General features: G+C 35.0%; 1 protein-coding gene across 1 annotated transcript; it reads left to right on the top strand.

Annotated features, from left to right (window-relative positions):
- The first annotated feature begins 7,075 nt into the window (after nucleotides 1–7,075).
- LOC139095347 (pancreatic lipase-related protein 2-like) lies at nucleotides 7,076–9,061 on the top strand. The gene is made up of 6 exons (XM_070646681.1): nucleotides 7,076–7,129; nucleotides 7,767–7,951; nucleotides 8,042–8,124; nucleotides 8,239–8,414; nucleotides 8,477–8,555; nucleotides 8,611–9,061. Exons 1-6 carry the CDS (start codon nucleotides 7,090–7,092, stop codon nucleotides 8,993–8,995), a joined length of 948 nt encoding a protein of 315 aa, XP_070502782.1. The 5' UTR covers nucleotides 7,076–7,089; the 3' UTR covers nucleotides 8,996–9,061.
- The last annotated feature ends 10,228 nt before the right edge of the window (nucleotides 9,062–19,289 follow it).

Below are 19,289 nucleotides of genomic sequence, written 5' to 3'. Positions count from 1 at the left end.
ACTAGATTCATTGATGTAAAGTTCATGTCACATCCATCCCACTCATCTAGTACCATAACATGACCTACATTTATTGAGAAAAAATGTCCTAACTCAAGAAGAAACTTTCAATTGGTTCCTTTATGCTCTTCTACTTTACTCTTTGAGTAGTCACAGTTTGATGATGATGAAAAATTATTTATTGTTATTGGAAGGGAGGATAGAGGCTGTTATGGACAATGCTGGGGCTGTTTTTGGGTTTTTTGGTATTTAATAGGTTTTGAACTACTTAGTTGAAGTGCTCAAATGCAGCAAATGGGAGAGGGGGTCCACTAGTATGGGTTTAGGCACCATTGACCTTGTTGGCCTTAGAACTTACAATTTTTCAAGAATTTTTTAACAAGAACAGCCTGCTTGCAATTCTCTTGGTCCCTAATCATCCCTAAAATACGCCGTAAACCCTAAACATCCCCAACTTACCCTAAAAAACGTCCCATCTACCCCCTATAAAATTCCTCCCATCAATACATTTATTCGGCCATCAAAATAGAGCAAAAAGCAGAAGGGACATGAAAAAAAAAATCGCCTTTCCATTCTTTCCATTATCATCACTCACTCAGTCCATGGCCATAACAGTGGTGGTAATGGATGGAGAGAATGAGGCTGGATATTTATATAAAAAAAGAAATTTTTGCCCATAAAATCACTGAAACAATGAATAAAAGATTTATCAAGTAAACACTATTAATCATTTGATGATATTGTTGCCTCTGTCTCATTCAATGGAAATGAATCATTACTATCCGAAGCTTCATTACCCTTTTTTTATACATTTATACAGTCGTTCGCACATAGCAATATTTTTCTCGCTAAGTTGATGATTTTTAGCATGGAAAAAAGGAGTAGGAGGATGGAATGTGCAATTTGAATGACTCTTTTGGTTGGTTTTTGAAGCAATTGACTATTTTGAGGGTTATAGCATCTTTTAGATCTGTTTTGCAGTTTGGAAACATTTGGGTCTTTACACTGGTCATAAACTGTATTAAAATAAATTAGGAACACTTTTGAATCAGCTCTGTCACTCCAGAGCAGCTATATATTGATTCCACTAGTTGTACGCTAGCTCTAAGGACGACCAGTGTTACTCTGATGCCTAATTAGTCCTTAAAACGAGCCCTAACAGACAAAGAACATGTTTACATTATACAAAAGACCACTACGGCATCTAAAAGCGGTCTCATCGTCTGTCAGGAGAGTTTTACAATTATTTGACTTGAATTTTGTAAGGATAAGTCTACTAGACTTCATATTTAATTAAATTCGACTCTATATTGAGCTCTGCAACTCAAAATTACTATGGTTTTAGAATTTTTATTAAATTTCAAGAAGTATTTACTTCTATGCACCTTACTTAATGCCGCCTACATACATTGCATTGTCCATATCATCAAAATTCTCATATTATACCAAAAGCTTTGAAGTTCCAGCTGATTTGGACCAAAATATTGTAAACTAAATGAATTATTATGAAAATCCTGAATTTAGGCTAGTTCCAAAACTTAAAAATTCACCAGACAGCCTTCAACACTTCGCTTTATCCATCATCAACCACCCAAGCCCAACCAACTCAACATCAAAAGCTTTTTTGTCATTAAGTATCATCGATGTATTGATTTCTTTTTGATTAATTCTGAATAATGATAAATAATGTTAATCCATTGCTGTATTAAATGGATGACAATTTATTGAGTAGGCAAAAAAAGCGAGAGACATGGATGGAAGCAAAATATTTGAATGAATATAATCGGATATAAAATGTAAGAAGATGAAAAAAAGCATAACAAAGTAGAAGATATTAAGTTCCTCGTGTAGGTGAATGAAGAAAGAAATGATAAATTTCAATGTTCAAGTTTGATGAAAATGGAGACAAGACAACATTTAGTCGAGGATGAAGAAAACGACATTTTTGATTCTGTGGACTCAAAATTTTGTGAATTTGTCCTTCATGGAAAGGAAATTTCTTCGGTTTCTTGAGCTGAATTTTTGATGCCTAAATTTAAATTCTAGTTAAATTTTGAAAGAGTTCTTACTTACTCCGCTGGCTGTACAGCCGTCAATTATCATCCATGGCCTTCCTCAGATGACGTCTAAAGCTAACCCTGTCGCTAGCTTCCGTCTAACAGTTTCCAACGCTTACATATTTCACAGGATGTACAGTTCAACTGTGATCCACGGACTATCTGAGATGGCCACTAAAGCTTTATCTGTGGGTGCCTTGACGAGCCGTACAGATCAACTGTGAGCCAATGGCTTCCACAAAGAGCACCTAAAGCTGGCTCTGATGCTGCTTTCCGTCTACCAGTTTCCAGTACTTCGCTGGCCTTACAGATCAATTGTGAGTCAAAGTCTCCCTCAGATCACGCCCAACTCATGTTCTATCGCTGACTTCAGCCTGGATTCTCTTAGTTGACGTATGAAGTGGCCTCCATCGTTGCCTTCCGTTTGCTAATTGCCACTACCAAGTCCAATACTGTCTCTATCAAGTCTCTACCAACAACTATCCTCCCAACAGTTCGATGACTTCATTTTACAATTTACAATACAAAACCATACAAAAAAGGAAATGTTTCATATCCAAAAAAAAATAGATTTTCATGCACATTCGACAAGTCCTTTCCTTTAGTTCCATCCAATATTGATAGTAATGATGACACATCTGATTATTACTTATTTTCCATTCTCTGTTAAGATATCATGAGATGAAAAGAAGCTACATTTTTTTTGTGTATGTATTCATATGATTGTCATTGTCAGTTTAAGGATCAATTGAATGACTTTAACAACATTGAAGAATGATGGAAAATAACAAGATGAAAGTGATACAGCAAGCAGGGTTTATTGGTTGAATGATTTGTGAAGTCGCTTGGATTTGGAATTTGAAAGAAGTTGATATGGGAGAGATAATTGATTTTTTGGCAGGTACTGGACATGGGATTGGAAGGTGTTTAAAGGTTGAGTCAGAATTGCAGCAAATATTTGAGTAATTTTGATGCAGTTTGGACAAGAACTTGAAGTTGACTAGGAATCGAGTCGATAATTCTATGCAACATCTGAGTCAACTTCCCGAGCTACACAAATGAAGAAGGCTCTGCCATAGAGCTTACAATACCTTAAATGGAAGCGGCTTCCATTTGGCGTACATAAAGCGGTTGATTGACGCTTAATCACTTCCAAGCTCAAAAATTTGCCAAAAATAATCAAAAATCCAAGTCTCACTCAAATTAATTCCTTCACATCACAGCCTACACAGCCTACATCATGAATATAATTCCCATCATCCATTTCCATAAGCCTCATAACATCCACAATATCCCATTTCTTTTAATAGACCAATTTGATCCCAAATCCAGCAACATTAGAAGTCATTCATCCCAGTCCAAAACTTTTTATCATCCACACAGCACAATAATGCAAGACAAATAATTCAAGAAGCTAACAAGAAATAACAAATTTTCATCCACAATTGGTTGTTCAACACCACAAAAGCAGCAATAAAAATAATAATAACAATAAAAATGTATCAACAAAAAAAAAGTTAAGGAAATAGAGCATACAGCTCAAATTTAAAGGGACCAAGAAATCAAATTATTTGATAATGGAAGCCCAATATATGATAAGAGGAACTGGGATGACATGGCAATGTCTAATAATGTCTTCAAAAATTTTCTTTGCTTTTTTTTAGGAAGGAATGTGATTCTTTGTAGCAATTGAGTATCATGTCCTATTATTATGATTGTCCTTCCTAGTCAGATATCGTCTAGCTTTATACAAAAAAAAGTATTAAAATATATGGAAGAGTTCTTAAAGAATTTCTGGGTTTTGGGTCATTCAATGCACGTGTATGATACACATGCGGACTTGGATTTTGTATCGGAAAAAGTCAACATCTAGTCTGTAATTTAATAGGATCATGACAGTAAGAAGTAAATAATATCTTAGAAAAATGTCTTACCCGAGCAGTATGATGTGGTTAAAAACATATTGTTTGTCATCAAAATAGACTGGAAATAGATTGTCATGATGCCTGCTATACGGTGACATGGCAGTTTTAAATAGGAATATTGCTGTTTGGGGTTTGGCGCAGTTAGTTAAGGATTTGAAGAAATATTGAGATTCATAAATTAAGACATGATGTATTCTGATTTGTACACTAATCCAGAGTTGGCAGGATTCAATATGGAAGCGCCTGTAATTGAGTCCGAACTCCCATAGTCCTGGAAATTATGTTCTAATCCACATTCGATAAAGGTGGACTTGATAATGCTATGAGTTTTGAATTAGGTTTCGTCCAAAAACTGTAGATCTAGGTTGGATCCAAGGACGTAAATTCCAACCTTCTTTCTTTCATCCGCCTAAATATTAGCGATCCTTACAGAAAATAGGCTTCAACCGAGAAGCACAGGATTGCATTTTGTGCATTTTAGACGTGCAGACTTGAAGTTGGACTGTATCTTACAGCTCGTTTAAGACTGCAACCCTCCAATTTTGGACAAACTCAACAAAAAATTACCCAAGCTCCAATTCCTTCCAAAAATTTCTGGTAATGCCCCTGTGCAGATTGGTCGTTTAACTCTAAGAATCCTTTGCAGGTTTTTTCCAGAGTGGACACAAATACGTCACAACTAGTTGATGGCATGTTAATGTCCAGTTGATTAGTTCTATTAGTTAGTATATTCGACTATTTCTAACGTACATTTGTCCACTCGTTCCATAAACTTAAGTAATCAAAACCTCAACATTCATTCTAGTCCATCACATTCTCTCCCTTTTAAATAACTTCATTCTATGTATATCCAATGCAGAAAAAACTACAACCGCACAACAATTGAATATTAAGGATCCCAATTCAGCATTCATTTTCCTTCACACAAAAAATATTTTTCTACCCTTCAATTTTTATTCAAAGACTCCGAAAAGCCTTTTCACATAATTTTATGTATCCTACATCTATAATAAATGTATGTCTATATGTATATTGCATTTTGAGTGAAATAAAAGCAAGCCACAATCAGATTCGATATGTATATTTTGTGGAAAAAAAATTGAGTCTTTATACATGCACATATATCGTTGCTTTGAGTCTATTCATATACACAAAGTTATTTAAGTATTATCATAGAATATTGATTATAATAGTATCATCATATTATGCAAACGTCTTTATCTATATGCTAAAAATATATACATAGAGGAGTTGAATTGAATAGACACAGATAGTGTTGTAAATGTATAATGAATTGGAATAAAAGATGTATGAAGTGAAGTGACTTGAAGCAAAACGTGGGTTAAATGAGTGCAGCAAGTGAATAACATCTTATGATCAACTAGAGCAGGATCTAAATGGAAGTGATTCATTATAATTTTCAATTAATTGAATATTGTTGCGCGGAACAAATTTAATGAAGTAATGTCGATAGCAACTGTGGTGACGGCAGAGAGGGGAATCTTGGGTACTTCCTTACTTACCTCGCTGGCTGCGTAGAGATCAACTGTGATTCATGGCCTGCCTCAGATGACGCCTGGCTATGTCGTTAGCTTCCGTCTGCCAATTGAATGTGGAATCTGGGGTATTGGACTATATACAGGCTAATCTGCCAGTGAGAGAATCAAGCCTCTGTGGCTGAGTGGTTGAACCAGGGGTGGGCATCCTTTCATTATTTGCAGCACACCTTCAATGCCATTTGGGATTATTGGCATTTCTAAAGATTTTTGGCAGCACATTAGTGTACCGCGGCACACAGCGGTAATATACCACTAACAAGTAATAGACCGGATGGTATGTATCACTCTTTTGCAAGTACATGAGTTCGATTCCCAAAAGAACTGATATTTCAATCATTACATAAATGGAGCAATCGTTGTCCATATCTTTTTGTAGCACGCCATACCTAGAGGGTACCTTAGACAACACTGATTAGAATCTTGCTGATATGTCGCACAATGCCTACGACATTACAGGCACAAACTTGATTTATTCGACTTGATTAAGCATTTTTGTAACGAGATTAATATCGACGCATCAAGTGATTATTTTGATATCTCGAAACATCTCGAATCTTCAACATTAAACCACACAAAAAAAATTCAAATACCTCTGTTATTGAACATCCATAAAACCACTATCTTAATTAACTAACTACTTCGCATTGTTTACAAAATTTCATATTAATACTAAATGTAATCCCAATTATAGATTTGATAAAGACTCTCGTGATTAACACACATAAAGTTTCCGTCATAATGTGGTTTTTACGTTATAAATCAGATCAAAGAAGCTATCATAAACTGTAAAATCAAAAGTAATTGAACAAAGCGATGCGGATGTTGATAAGGATTTTGGAAAAATAAATTGTGGTGTGATGGGAAAATTTTGGATTTGATAAATTCTGTTTAGCACCTGTTTTGTATATCAGCTGATGTATGGTATGATCTAAGATTGATTTTAATGTTTACAGGAAGTCATATGACGTATGGAAGGTGAAAATCAGCGTTAATCTGACTATATCTGATTATATTGGACATTTCTGCTCTTGTATGCCGTGTGCTGTCCAGGTTTCAATTGATTTTGAGTACCAGAAAGGCACATGGTACAGAAATGGTCGAAAATCTACCCTCAGACCAAAATGACTATTCTGAGGCCGGATTTCATCGAATCTGGTATTAGACTAGAGTTCTGCTGACCTGATGTCATATTCTAAGCCATTTCCATACCATGTGCTGTCTGGGGCAGTTCTTTGTTGCAGTCATTTGTTTGACAGCTTATTATAAACAAAGACCACAATTTAATTACTAAATTCAAGTCCACAATAGCCTGAACCACCTTTATTATTGAAATCAAATTAAATTGCGTCACAAACATTATAATTTTCTCGTATAATCGGGAATATCCCACATGACAGTCAATTTTTGACAAAAATTGGAGGTAAATACATGAGTTGAGACATTCGTTAAGCTTCTTATCTTATCACATGCCATTGATACCCAACAAAGCAACTATAAATTCAAAAGAATTGAGGCACCATTGTTTATAGTTTAACTGAATTTTGTGAAATGAAGATCGTTATTGCGTTTTTGACTTTTATTGTGTTAGGTAAGGGTTTAGTTCTGTGGATTACTTAGTGGGTTCTAATTATCAAACTTGAGTGGTTAAGCATTAGTTTGACAAGTTGTATGTCTAGCTATAAGGACGAATAATTGACAGTTTGAATGATTTTGATCATTTTGATCAGTTTCACATTCTTGGAAGTGATTTATAGTTCTGAGATCTAGTTTAGTCAGCGTATCATTCAGCATGTTGAGATGCTAGATATCCTCAGATACTAGCTAGTATCCTTATATACAAGATTAAATACTAGTCAAACAAAAACTCATCAAAAAGCTGGAAATAAGCTGGAAATCATGGAAATTGTCAATATCTGTCCACAATCAATATGCAAAGATGCATTATTGTGGGAAGAAATGCGACAAAAAATTGTGGATTGTGATGAATCTCTTGCATTTTAAACAATTGATGGATCTGAGACTGTTTAATAATTTTTAACTACTTCCTCTATTAATGCTGAATTAAATAAGCGAAATAATTAATTTATCCCAAAATGAAATTCGATCCTCCCCATTTATTTCAATTTAAACGACAAAAAACCATACAATAATCTTATGCATCTCATCTTACAAATCCTAATAATTCATTCCTATTAAAACCAAGTCAATTAAATTCAATTCCACAGCCCACACAATACCAATTGAAGAATCCGAGCCACAGGAAATAGAATCACAATTTGATGTCTACCGTGATGTTCGTCTTTTATTAAGTACAAGAAGAAATCGAGGAAGTCCGATTCGTATTGCCTTTAGAAATGCGGAAAGCATTCGGGCAAGTCCATTTGATCCAGCAAAGCCAACAAGAGTATTGGTAAGTTTAAAAATAAACAGCCTCAACAAGTTCCTTTCTATCTAAATCATAAATCCATAGCATTTAAAATGAAATTTTCTTATTCTGCAGATTCACGGATGGTGGGAGGATGATACTTCAGCTATTTCTGTAGATACATCCGAGGAATTATTGAATTATTATGATTTTAATGTGTAAGTTGATTCAAGTTCGGTCAGTAAATATCTGTAATGAGATTTATTTATAATATTCTACACAGCCTATCCATTTTTGAACATTGAAGATTAATGACTATATTTTATTTCCAGAATCTTTGTCGACTGGAGTGTAGGCGCACAAACAATCAATTACATTGGTGCTGCTAATCGTGTAGAAACTGTTGGATTCTTTGTTGGATCACAGCTGAATTTTATGAGACAATATAATTTTGTGGACTTTGAGAGACTTCATGTCATTGGATTTTCACTTGGTGCTCATATTGCTGGTAAGAGAGTCTTTAAATTGAGAATATTGATGAATTTTTAATGAATTAATTTAATCATTAAGGACATACTGGAAAGAACACAAATGGAGAGATCAACACAATCGTTGGTCTTGACCCAGCTGGTCCACTCTTCAGTGAAAGGTAAGGTTCTAGATTCCTCTTACAATTTCAACTCTAATTTTCCTGAAATTTCCAGACGCCCAGAAGGAAGAATCGATGCCAATGATGCAAAGTATGTCGAATGCCTCCACACCAACGGCGGTCTCATCGGAGCTGGAATCGGCACAGCAATTTGTCAAGCTGATTTCTTCCCAAATGGAGGTTCAGGTCAACCCGGTTGCTGGACAAACACATGCTCACATGGACGTGCTGTAGCTTTTTATGTTGAGTCAATTATTGATAATGCATTCCATGCAACCAGATGTGAGACTGAACGTGATGCTTCTCGAGGCAATTGTAATGCTGGGACTGGATTTTGGTTCGGTGGTGAGCCATCAAATGCTAGATTTAATTTGACTGGAATATTCCATTTTACAACTAATAGAGATTATCCATATGCTCAAGGACCTGTGAGGCCTTAAGCTGTAGTTTTAAGATTGTGTGATTGAAATCGAATCTGTAAATAAATATATTAGATATGTACTGAATTTAAGGTTTGTTTGATTTGTGGAAATACAGGTTTTCCAGCAATTTCGATTTGGGGCGGATTCTTGGCCATTTATGTGCTATGTGCCACACAGGAATACATCAGAATGCTTTCCTCATCCTGTCTAATCTATCAAAGTCAACCTCCTCATTCAAAATATAACAGCGTCTCCAAAATATCTTCCATTTTGTCTAAAACCCCTTCATTTATTATTAATACGAACAAATCAATTAAATATTCTAACCTTTAAGCATAAAAGCCAAACAATTTCTACACCAATAAACGTTTTTAAACCTAATTAGTTACGCATTTTAACGCAAACAAATTAAGCGAATTTTTGCTGCCGTTCGCTGTAGATGAATAATGTCAATCCTTAACAATAAACCCCTAGTCTTATAAAATAAACAAATGCCTTTCATGATTTTGTATCATCTTGGGCTTAAATTAAAGTAAATTGCAGGAAAAAATTAAAGGAAGAGTTTTTGGAAGGAAGACGATGTGATGTGATGGAAGCAAGGGTTGAATAAAGGGCAATGGCAGTTCCGCATATCAAATTACATTGGAGATACTGCTGAAAAATCCAAAAATCCATACTCAGGGGTGTAGCTAGTGATTTTTGAATTTGCGGGAGGGGAAGGGGAGTGGGGGTTACCTAACCTAGTCAGCCCTTTGTCTAGTAATAAGCTTGACACTCCTTTCATACGCCTCTGCCCCAGCATACACCTCTATCCGTACATAAGTCTATGCCCCTGCTGTATATGTCTCTGCCACATCTACATACGCCTCTGCCACTACTGCGTACTCCTCTGCCCCAGCATATACCTCTGCCCATGCTCATCCCCCTCTCATCCACTAAATTCCACACTTCCTAAATCACAATTTTCAAGCTACACCAAAAAAGAATATCAAAAGGAAGATTTTTACCGCATTAAAACTTCACTATTAATTATTGTGACCCAATTTATTAACAGCAAGAAGGGAATGAAGCGATGAGGAAAATTACGAAGAAGATTTTTCTTCTCTTTTTTTTGTTCGTTTCCATTCATCGCCCCTCGATGTCGTTAATGCAACCCAAAATAGCACTTTACAGTGTTTAAACGAGCGAAAACTAATTGATATTAATTCGAAACTTGATTCATTCCATTCTTCTGATATTTTTTAACTTACTGTACATTATTTTATTTATTTAAAGTCGTAGTGCTTGCTTACTTGCTCGGTTAGTTGTTTGATTTGATGTGGTATGGTTTATTTGTGGATTTAAAATGGGATTGTGTGTATATTGAGAAACTATTCTGTGGAAAAGTGAAGAAGGAAGTTGAATAAAATGAGGATAGATTTCAGGATTTGTGTGTTGATGAAGGAACAATGTCAGAGGAGACTTTTTAGTGGAATGTCAGGTTTAATCGTTCTTAGAAGGACGGCAGAAGGAATTACGACGACATTGGTTGTTCTTAGAATTAAATCTGTAGCTAGTCAGATTGAACTTGACAACTCAGGTTAAGTGCGGAGTTTTTCTTGTGAATTTGGACAGCACTGTCACCAATCCAGTACAAAATGCTATCCATCTGAGTAGAATTTAGGGCTATCAGAGCTTGAAGTTGATCCGAATTTTATATGAAGTCTAGTAAATTTTCATACAAATCCTAAGTCAACTTCATGCTCTGGATGCGACTAGTCGACCCTATGTCTGGTAATCTGCTTGACAATTCATGGAAAGTTCCGCAAGGAAGGTCATTAGGTCGACTAATCGGTCAGACTAAGTAATTAGGTTGTCAGACCGCACTATAATATAAATACCTCTAAATACCGTGGTATTCTTGCAATTCCTGCCAAAAACCACCAAAAACCGATTCAATATGAATCACGCGATACCGCTTAGTTTTTCAGCCTGGTAAATCGTATCCAATTCCAATCGGGCCATTGCTATTGTATAAGCCTTCTGGTCGACTCAGATCCGACAAATTTGAGAATATATACATCGCAATTACTACAATACCTACTAAATTGAGTGATAATTCAGATGACATCATTAATAAACCCTCCCCCAAATCCAATTCCTCACAACCCCATCGTTGACAAAAAAAATTGCAGCAATATTTAAATTCACATTTAATGCTATTGCCATATCGTATTTCATTTTCATATTCAATTACAAATTGCCGTTTCGTAGACAACTGTCTCCGACTTCGTGCGGTTTTCATCGTCATCTTTGACTGCTTAATATAAGAAGGGCATGATCCAATAGCTCAAAAAAGGAAAAAATGAAACCCTTTTAAAGTTAAAGATTCTTTTTCATTTAATTTTGTCGTCCACAAAATCTTTATTAATGATGTCACTTTATTCCCCTTTTTTGCTTCCTTCCGGCCGTAGCTAATTTTAAATTTATTCATTATTTTTCTTGGTTTTTAATCATTTTTCTTGGATTTTCTAATTTACTTAATTCACAAACTACTCGCAAAGCTTCATTACACAATCGGAATCAACTCACAGCTCGCAATCCGCAAGGTCAAAACTTCCGTCTTCATTCATAATGCAAGAACTGCAACTGAATATAAAAATTGTCTTAAATTCATCATAAAATTCAAAAAGTGTCCGCAATAAGCTGCTACAATCAACGGATTTTTTTTCGTGATTTCCACCCTTCTTCCTCTAATCCATTCATTTGGTTTTTAATGTTTGTTGAATTTTTTATGATTTTTTTTTATCATTCCTCATTCCACTTGCCATTCTCGTCATCTCCAACTAAAGCTTCGAGGATTAAAATAAATTAAAATGACAGTCCACTTCTTGATTGTAATGAAAATGAATAAAAATGAAGTAGATTTTTTTACAGTTTCACGCTCTTTTGTGGTGTTTGCTGTATTTAATGCTGTTCTGATTTACAAGTGTCGAGATTGATGATAAGAATAAAAATTAATAATTTATAATTCCATAATTAAGGGTTAATTTTGATGAATACTTTAATAATGTTTCTTAGTTTGGAGTTGTTGAGATCTTGAATTTATTAAAAATTTAATTAGAGAAGGGACAGACGACTAGGGAGTTTAAGAAGGTCACCTTCTTAATATCTGATGAGTAATGTCGTTTTGATAAGATTTTTCATCTTATAGGATAGACTTTAAGGATGCTGAAGATAAAGAGAGTATTGAATTTGGTATTGGAAATTGAGAAGAGTCAATAGAGTCAGCTTCAGGTATGATATAAAGGCCATGGATCAAATAGCACAACGTGTTCGATAAGGCAACGCTCCCTGACAGGCAAAGAAACCATTTTAAAGTACCGTAGTTATATTTCTGTACCATGGAAACATGCTCTACCTGTTAGGCGCTACATCGCTATAAGTATTGAGGTAAATAAACGATGTTGGGATGGCGGCATCATGGCGACTTATCTCGACCTGTTTTTATGACGAAAATTGCGTTTGGCAACATTGTGTCGCTTGAGGAAGAGGAAGTATACTTTAATCAAGTGGCAGGTAATATGAAAATTTCGCTGTTTTCGTCAAGTGACTGGCTACTTCTTTGTTCTATCGATACTGACACCTTGTCATGGTGGCAAAAATTCAATGAATGCTAATCGGGTAGCAACTGATCGTTTAACTAGTCAGATACAACTAATAATATGTTCCTCTATATGAAGCCTAAATTCCAAAGAAAGAGACTCAAAAGTCCATTTGACTCTATTACTTCCATCTAACTCTATTCCCTAACTCCTGCAGCCTTATGACTAAAATTAATTTCCAAAATTTCATAAAAATGCATCATCATCCTGGCTGTATGCAGTTTAATCAATAAATGTTTCTATTGAAATCAAATGAATGAGATGCTTACAGCATATAAAATATGTAATTGAGTCTATTTGCACACATTCATGTTAAAATATTTGCTAAGTAATATTCATTTGATTGAAAATTTTTTGCATTACAGAAGCCAATAAAGTATTCCGATAATCGTAGACTTATGAAATTTCTCTCGCATTGAACATAATTCAAGCATTTTCGATGCGTATATCCAAAAAAAAAATACAGCAATAAATCTCAATCCACATAAATTATGATACACGTTTTGTAAGTCATTGTGTCTATGTTGCAGGGGTGGGCAATCTTTTGTATTTTGGGATATGTATTGGTGTTAATGAGGAACTCCTGGAAGGAAGCTGTCGATAGAGACAGTGTTGCATTTGGTATTGGTAATTGGCTGATGGAAATAAGCGATAGAACCAGCTTTAAGCGTCATCTGAGTGAGGCCATGGACATCAGTCAAATGTTGAGCCTCAACGGATACCTCAAGCGACTTACGATTCATGGGACACAGCACACTGGTTGCCCACTCCTGCAATACTCCAATTCCTTCTTCACAGACTTTTTTGTTCCCGAATCGATCAACAAAGAATGGCTAATTTGTATCTACATACGTCTGCACATGTACGATATTTGAAAAGCGATACATGACATATCAAGCAATTTCAATCAACAATATTGCAGGGAGGGAAAGTGGAAAACTTTTTTTGTTGTTGTTGTTGCTGATATTGCAAAACTCAAATTAATTCCTTTTCCTCATTCCTCTCATCACATTCGCTGCTTCACAACTTTTTTTGTGTGAATTTTTTTTCTAAAACCACTCGATTTTATGCAGTTCCTTTTTCATATCAGTGATTTTCCTCAATATCAACCTTGTTCTAGAAACTCATTGAGCTAATTCTCTTGAGCCACTTTCCACACAACATATGTGTGGGGGAGCTTTGACGCCCCTTCGTTTGTGAAAGAAATGAAAAAACTGAAAATATTTTGTGTGTACTTTTTAAAGCATCCAATCAATGCTTGTCGAACTTTTTCAATTGTTTCACATACAAGCGAGTTTCTCTTTTTTTATTTCAAATATTTAGCTAGCTTAGAATTGATGTCGAGTTAGGGAGTGATTGGATATATTGGTTGTTTTGAATTCAGCGCATTTATTGAGGACGGTCACTGAGAGGCACTCGATGTAGAAATTGATGACAATCTGACACCGAGGTAAAGTCAAGTCGCCTTAATGTTGCCCTGGGATCGGATAGAACCCCAAAAAATCCAAAAATATTTATCCCGACCAGCGGGATAACTTTTTAGTACCCCAAAAAATCCAAATATATTTATCCCAATCCTCAAGCCAATCCACACACCCAAACCATCAAAAATCAAGCTAAGCATATCAACGATGTGAGGAAAATTGCTTTCTGCATATGTATGATGACGTGTGGCATGTTTAATGGGTATTTTTTTTTTTTTTTTTTTAATTTTAACGTTTTAAAAAGGGGAGAAAATGAAAATTCCTCTGTTTATTCTTTCAGGTACGGAAACTTTTCAATTTAAGAATTTAAATTTTTTTTTTATATCCCTCAGAATGAGAGCTATTGATGGAAGGAATTTGTGGCACGTGAATGAAGTTTTTTTACGCATTTTTTAAAAAAGTATGTGTTGAAGGCTTAAAGCGGAGAAACAATTGAGCAATTAAGTGGCTTGAAAGAGTGTGTGAAGGGGATTTTTGTGGATGATACTTTTGAGATTGGTGGATGGAGGTAGGCATGGTATGAAATGTTGTTGGAATTGATAGGATTGCATTGATTTGAGTGATAACAGAGTCTAATATGGCCAGTATGACCAATTGATGGTCATACTGAGTAATATAGCATCAGATCAGGTGTTAAAGCTTCAAATGTATAATCCAGTGGTGGACAAGTTTGTTTTTAGGTCTCTACCGAGACCGCACACGTCGTACAACTCATAGCATTTCCAATTTTGTCACTAATGAGCCGCAGTCATAATCTAAAGCAGAATTGAGTTTGGTAGCATAATTTGGCACTCTACCGATTATTCTAACAGATTCTAGCCTAAAAGTTGCCTTATTAATCAAGATTATCCAACCAAAATCCAAACAAATCCACTCCACACAAAACTACATCCACAAATCCCAACTTACTCATTCCGATCACACAAAGATCATAACCTTCCAAGTAAGTCCTCCTCTCATAAACTAAGATTCTTAATTTCATGACAAATTATAATGTTATTAATGTTCATTCTGTTGTATCTCAAGCAACCTGTCACACACCTTCCAACCTAATTCACTTAATTTTTCATTCTCATTCTCAATTTGCTTACATTCAAAGTGGTACATTCAAAATTAGACTCACGTGACATAAGACACAAGATGAAGTAGAAAAAAAGAAGGCAATGAATATCAACAAACATCTCCTCAGGCCACAGCAGATAGACGAGATTGAGATTAAAGTGAGTGCATTTTGTCAGCAGTACGACACATGTAAATGGAGATTGTAAATCATTTCGGGTGATGGATGAATAGTTTTTTTTCATCTAACTTTCCCTTCGTTTAGTGCTGCTGCTGTGTAGAATATCAACTGAACATGTGTGTGTGTGTGTGTATCTGTGACTATATTTACAGATATTATATTTAAATAAATGAAGATTTGTAGATTTTTGTCATTTGAAGTAGAAATAACAAATTTTTTATCTTTTACTATATCTATAGATGCTGATGCTGAATGTACAGTATAAATGGATAAAAATAAATTTTCAAAGTGAATAAAATGAAATGGAAATATTTTTATTGATGCTGGGATAATTCTTAGAAGTTTAATGTTTGAATAAAGAAGGTGATGGACTGATATTGATCAGATGAATGAGTTTTGATGAAACTGTGATTTGTGAGTTCTGGAGAATTTTTAATCTTGGAAGGAATCTGTCGATAGAAATAGTGTTGAGCTTGATATTGGAAATTGGCAAGTTGAAGCCAGTTCTGGCGATACTTATGGGAGGTCATGAATCACAATTGATCTGAACGACGTGAGTAATTAAGTAAGTGGAATATTTATCAAGCATGATTCAAGATTCTAACAATTAGAGACTCTTCCTCCAGATTCTCATCTTCCTCCCCAGTTCTCAATACCCCCAAACACCTTAATACAAGTCTGAGACCTAGTAACGTTATCTTTTGATGTTTCCCTCGGCAAGCCTAAGAAAATATCCAAAAAATACCCTTGATTGGAGGGTGATCGCTTAGTTATATGAAGCTTGACTTCTTGACACCCCCTTTTCCCTACCCTTCACCTTCCTTCATATCAAAATCTTCAAAGAAAAGTCGGGTAATTGTGCAACAGAATCACCCCTTACCTCGGATGAAATATTCTGTTGTTCTGGATGAAAGTTTGTCTTTGTAACTTATGAAATAAATTTGAGCATCAATGCCTTGACATTAGCACGCCGAAGAGCAATTCCTTGTCAATATTTGCAAACAATTTCATTCCAATTTCTGGAATTCCATCAATTTCATCCCGACATCCCCTTAAAAAATCTATGAAAAATTCTAAAATAACCCAATTATTTGTGCTTCATTAATTTTCCAAGCATCCTTCCATCATTTTCATTTTTTCATCCGTCATCTTCTTTATCAAATATAAAAAAAAAATAAATAAGATAAAAAAATCGATTCAATTCTTAACGGAAATAGATGAATGAGCAGAATAATAATAAAAAATAAGAAGGAAGAGAAAAGAAAAGCCGAGCAAGCATGCGGTATTACTTAAGTTGTCACTTTAGATTTGTCGTATTTTTTTTTTTGGAATCCTTTATTACAATTTCTCTCTTTTTTGTTAACCATTCATCGTCGTACACGCAAAGTAAGATAATATTCAACTCACGATTCAATAGCGACCCTCATGAAGGCAAATAGCGACTGAATAAGGAATAAGGATTGAAGCTAAAAATGATTAATTGATTTTCCAAAATTAAATGATTAATCATTCAAGTTCATTGTTTTTTTCTCATTCAATTTAGGCTTCATTAGACTTTTTTTTCTGGCTTTATGATATTTTTATTATTGTTTGGATGTGAAGCTTAACAGAGTGGCTTCTGTGGTTCACTGAATTGTGTGAACAATTTCTTTTCTTTTGATCTTGATTTACTTGTCATTTCAACCAATTCTTACACACTTAAAGAAAGATTAATCAATGGGATTTTTTTATTATTCTGATAAGTCTTCATAATTCCATGTTAAAAAATGGATGGGAATTTTTTGTATGTTGAAGCTGAATATGACGGTGGGTGATTTGGATGATTTACTTTTGACTAGATGTTTGATTTGATATTATTGATATGGTCAGTTTTGGCTTTGAGGGATGTTTCAAATAGACAAGCAATGGAGGAGAACTAGACATCAACTGGACATTTACTTGCCATTAACTAGCCAGAATTAGGATTTCCAGAAGTCTTGGTTTTGTCAAACATTCGATACAGAGACCAAGACTCCATATGAACTCTTAGAAGTCTCAATCTTGGCCAAGTCTTGGAAATCTCGACACCGAGACTAAAAAGTACTGGAATCAATCTCGAGAAGCCTTAATTATAAAGCATGCTTTGCTATATTCGGCTCTATTAAAACTTATCTAACACTTAAGGTAAACAGCATATAAATGGTCAACAATCTCGCAAATGGCAGACTTGACATTGTCTTGTGGCCGAATTTGATTGAATCTGAACTTGAACAAGAGTCATGCTGACCTGAGATCCAATTTTTGATCATTTCTTTTCACCAAAGATTAGATTGTGAGGCTGGACGCTGTTCCAAGAGCAATATTGCGTAGGACGGTAAAGAAGAATGTTAAATGTCACTTAGATGTCAAAACTGAGAATTTGTACAAGCTTTGTGATACAGCCAGTAACAGAGTTAGATGGAAGGCCTTTTGTAGCAACCTAGGCTGCAAGTCGGAGCATGGTTCCAGTAAGTAAGTAAGCTGGACGCTGTAAATTGTGTCCAGGCCAGAGACACGCCGATCTGAGGACTTTAGATGACTAATCAATGCCGTGTGCCTTTCGATTGAACAATTCCCTCAATACTTCATCACAAACTTCTTTATTACTCTCACATTATCAATTATCTCAAGCTCCAATACTTACCCTCACTTAGTATTTAAATCACCACCATCACAGCCTAATATTAAGCCATTTTCATCCTTTTACCACATTATTTCATATCAATAAACTGATTACTATTCATCTACAATCTGTCAATTCATCTACAAGAGCATGTTCAACTTGTAATTTCCATTCTTTTCCACAAGATTTCCATTTCTCATTCAATCATAATCTAAGCCAATCGTCCACAGTGTGCGTGCGACAATTCCATGCTGCGTGATGAGAGAAATAATGAACAGAAAAAAAGCAGCACAGAAGGAATTGAAAAATGAGGAAGAAAAAATATTGAAATTGAATAATGAATGGAAAATGACGAGAATTAATCACGCCGCGGTGGATGTACGTTATGTATTTTAATAATAATTAATGCTTGTTACAAATTTATGACAGAAATCAATGTGAAATTGTGAGCATGTTTGGTGGATTTTATGCCTTGAAAGGAAAAGTTTGTTGGATGTCTCATGTTAATTAAAATCTTGAAAATATTTCCCTCCCATGTGGTTGGATTCACCTCCATTCTGAGAAATTTAATCATTAATTTTCAAAGTAATTATCATGTGATGAACGAGATTCTTCTGTTGTTTTGGCAATAATGAGCAACTTTAAAGATTTTTTCAATCTTAACTTTTAATTGAATTCTTATGTAAAATCATTAAGTCATGAGAAAGAAGCTGCTAATGAGATTAATTCTTAAATTTCAATTTTCTTCTTAATTAAAATGTTCGAATATGGCTTCAATTGTGAAGGTTGAATAGGTATGATGTAATATTGAATTTAATTTGATCTTGCTGATGAATTAAATTTGTTAATTAATTTTTTTGTATTGTTGAGATTCAATAGTGTTAATGGTGAATTCTATTTTTAAATCAGATTTACCACCATGTTACTGTGGATTCAATAAATGAATGGCTTTAAATGTAGCAGAATCTCCTTATCTCGCCTTATCTCGCTCTACGCCCTTAAATAGATGTGAATCTAACTAGTTCTTTGTTTTGAGGACCTGAATCTTGATTTGGATCCAGAAATTGTGTTCGATTGGACAGGCTATTAGTTGTATGTCTAGTTTCACAGACGACTAGCTTGGAAGGCACACGAAATAGTAATGACTAAAAATTCCACCTTAAGTCGACTTCACTCTATTTTGAGACCGGCTATCATCAAATCTAGCTTGAGGCTAGATTCACACTGGCCTGCTGGACCAGAGTCACGATGGTCTGAAGCCGGATTTTTGGTCAATTTCACGCCGAATGCCGTTAGGGGAATA

Source organism: Chironomus tepperi, unplaced genomic scaffold (assembly GCF_022539635.2).
Source record: "Chironomus tepperi strain 1889 unplaced genomic scaffold, CSIRO-AGI_Ctep_v1 contig_364, whole genome shotgun sequence".
Classification (NCBI taxonomy): domain Eukaryota; kingdom Metazoa; phylum Arthropoda; class Insecta; order Diptera; family Chironomidae; genus Chironomus; species Chironomus tepperi.
Note: the sequence above shows the minus strand (reverse complement) of the source record. Positions and strands in the feature narration are given on the sequence as shown.

Excerpts from the sequence above, each read along its gene's own strand:
- LOC139095347 (XM_070646681.1), top strand. The coding sequence starts at position 7,090 with ATGAAGATCGTTATTGCGTTTTTGACTTTTATTGTGTTAG. Across the intron at positions 7,130-7,766 it reads TTTGACTTTTATTGTGTTAG|CCCACACAATACCAATTGAA; the intron begins GTAAGGGTTTAG and ends TCAATTCCACAG. Across the intron at positions 7,952-8,041 it reads CAAAGCCAACAAGAGTATTG|ATTCACGGATGGTGGGAGGA; the intron begins GTAAGTTTAAAA and ends CTTATTCTGCAG.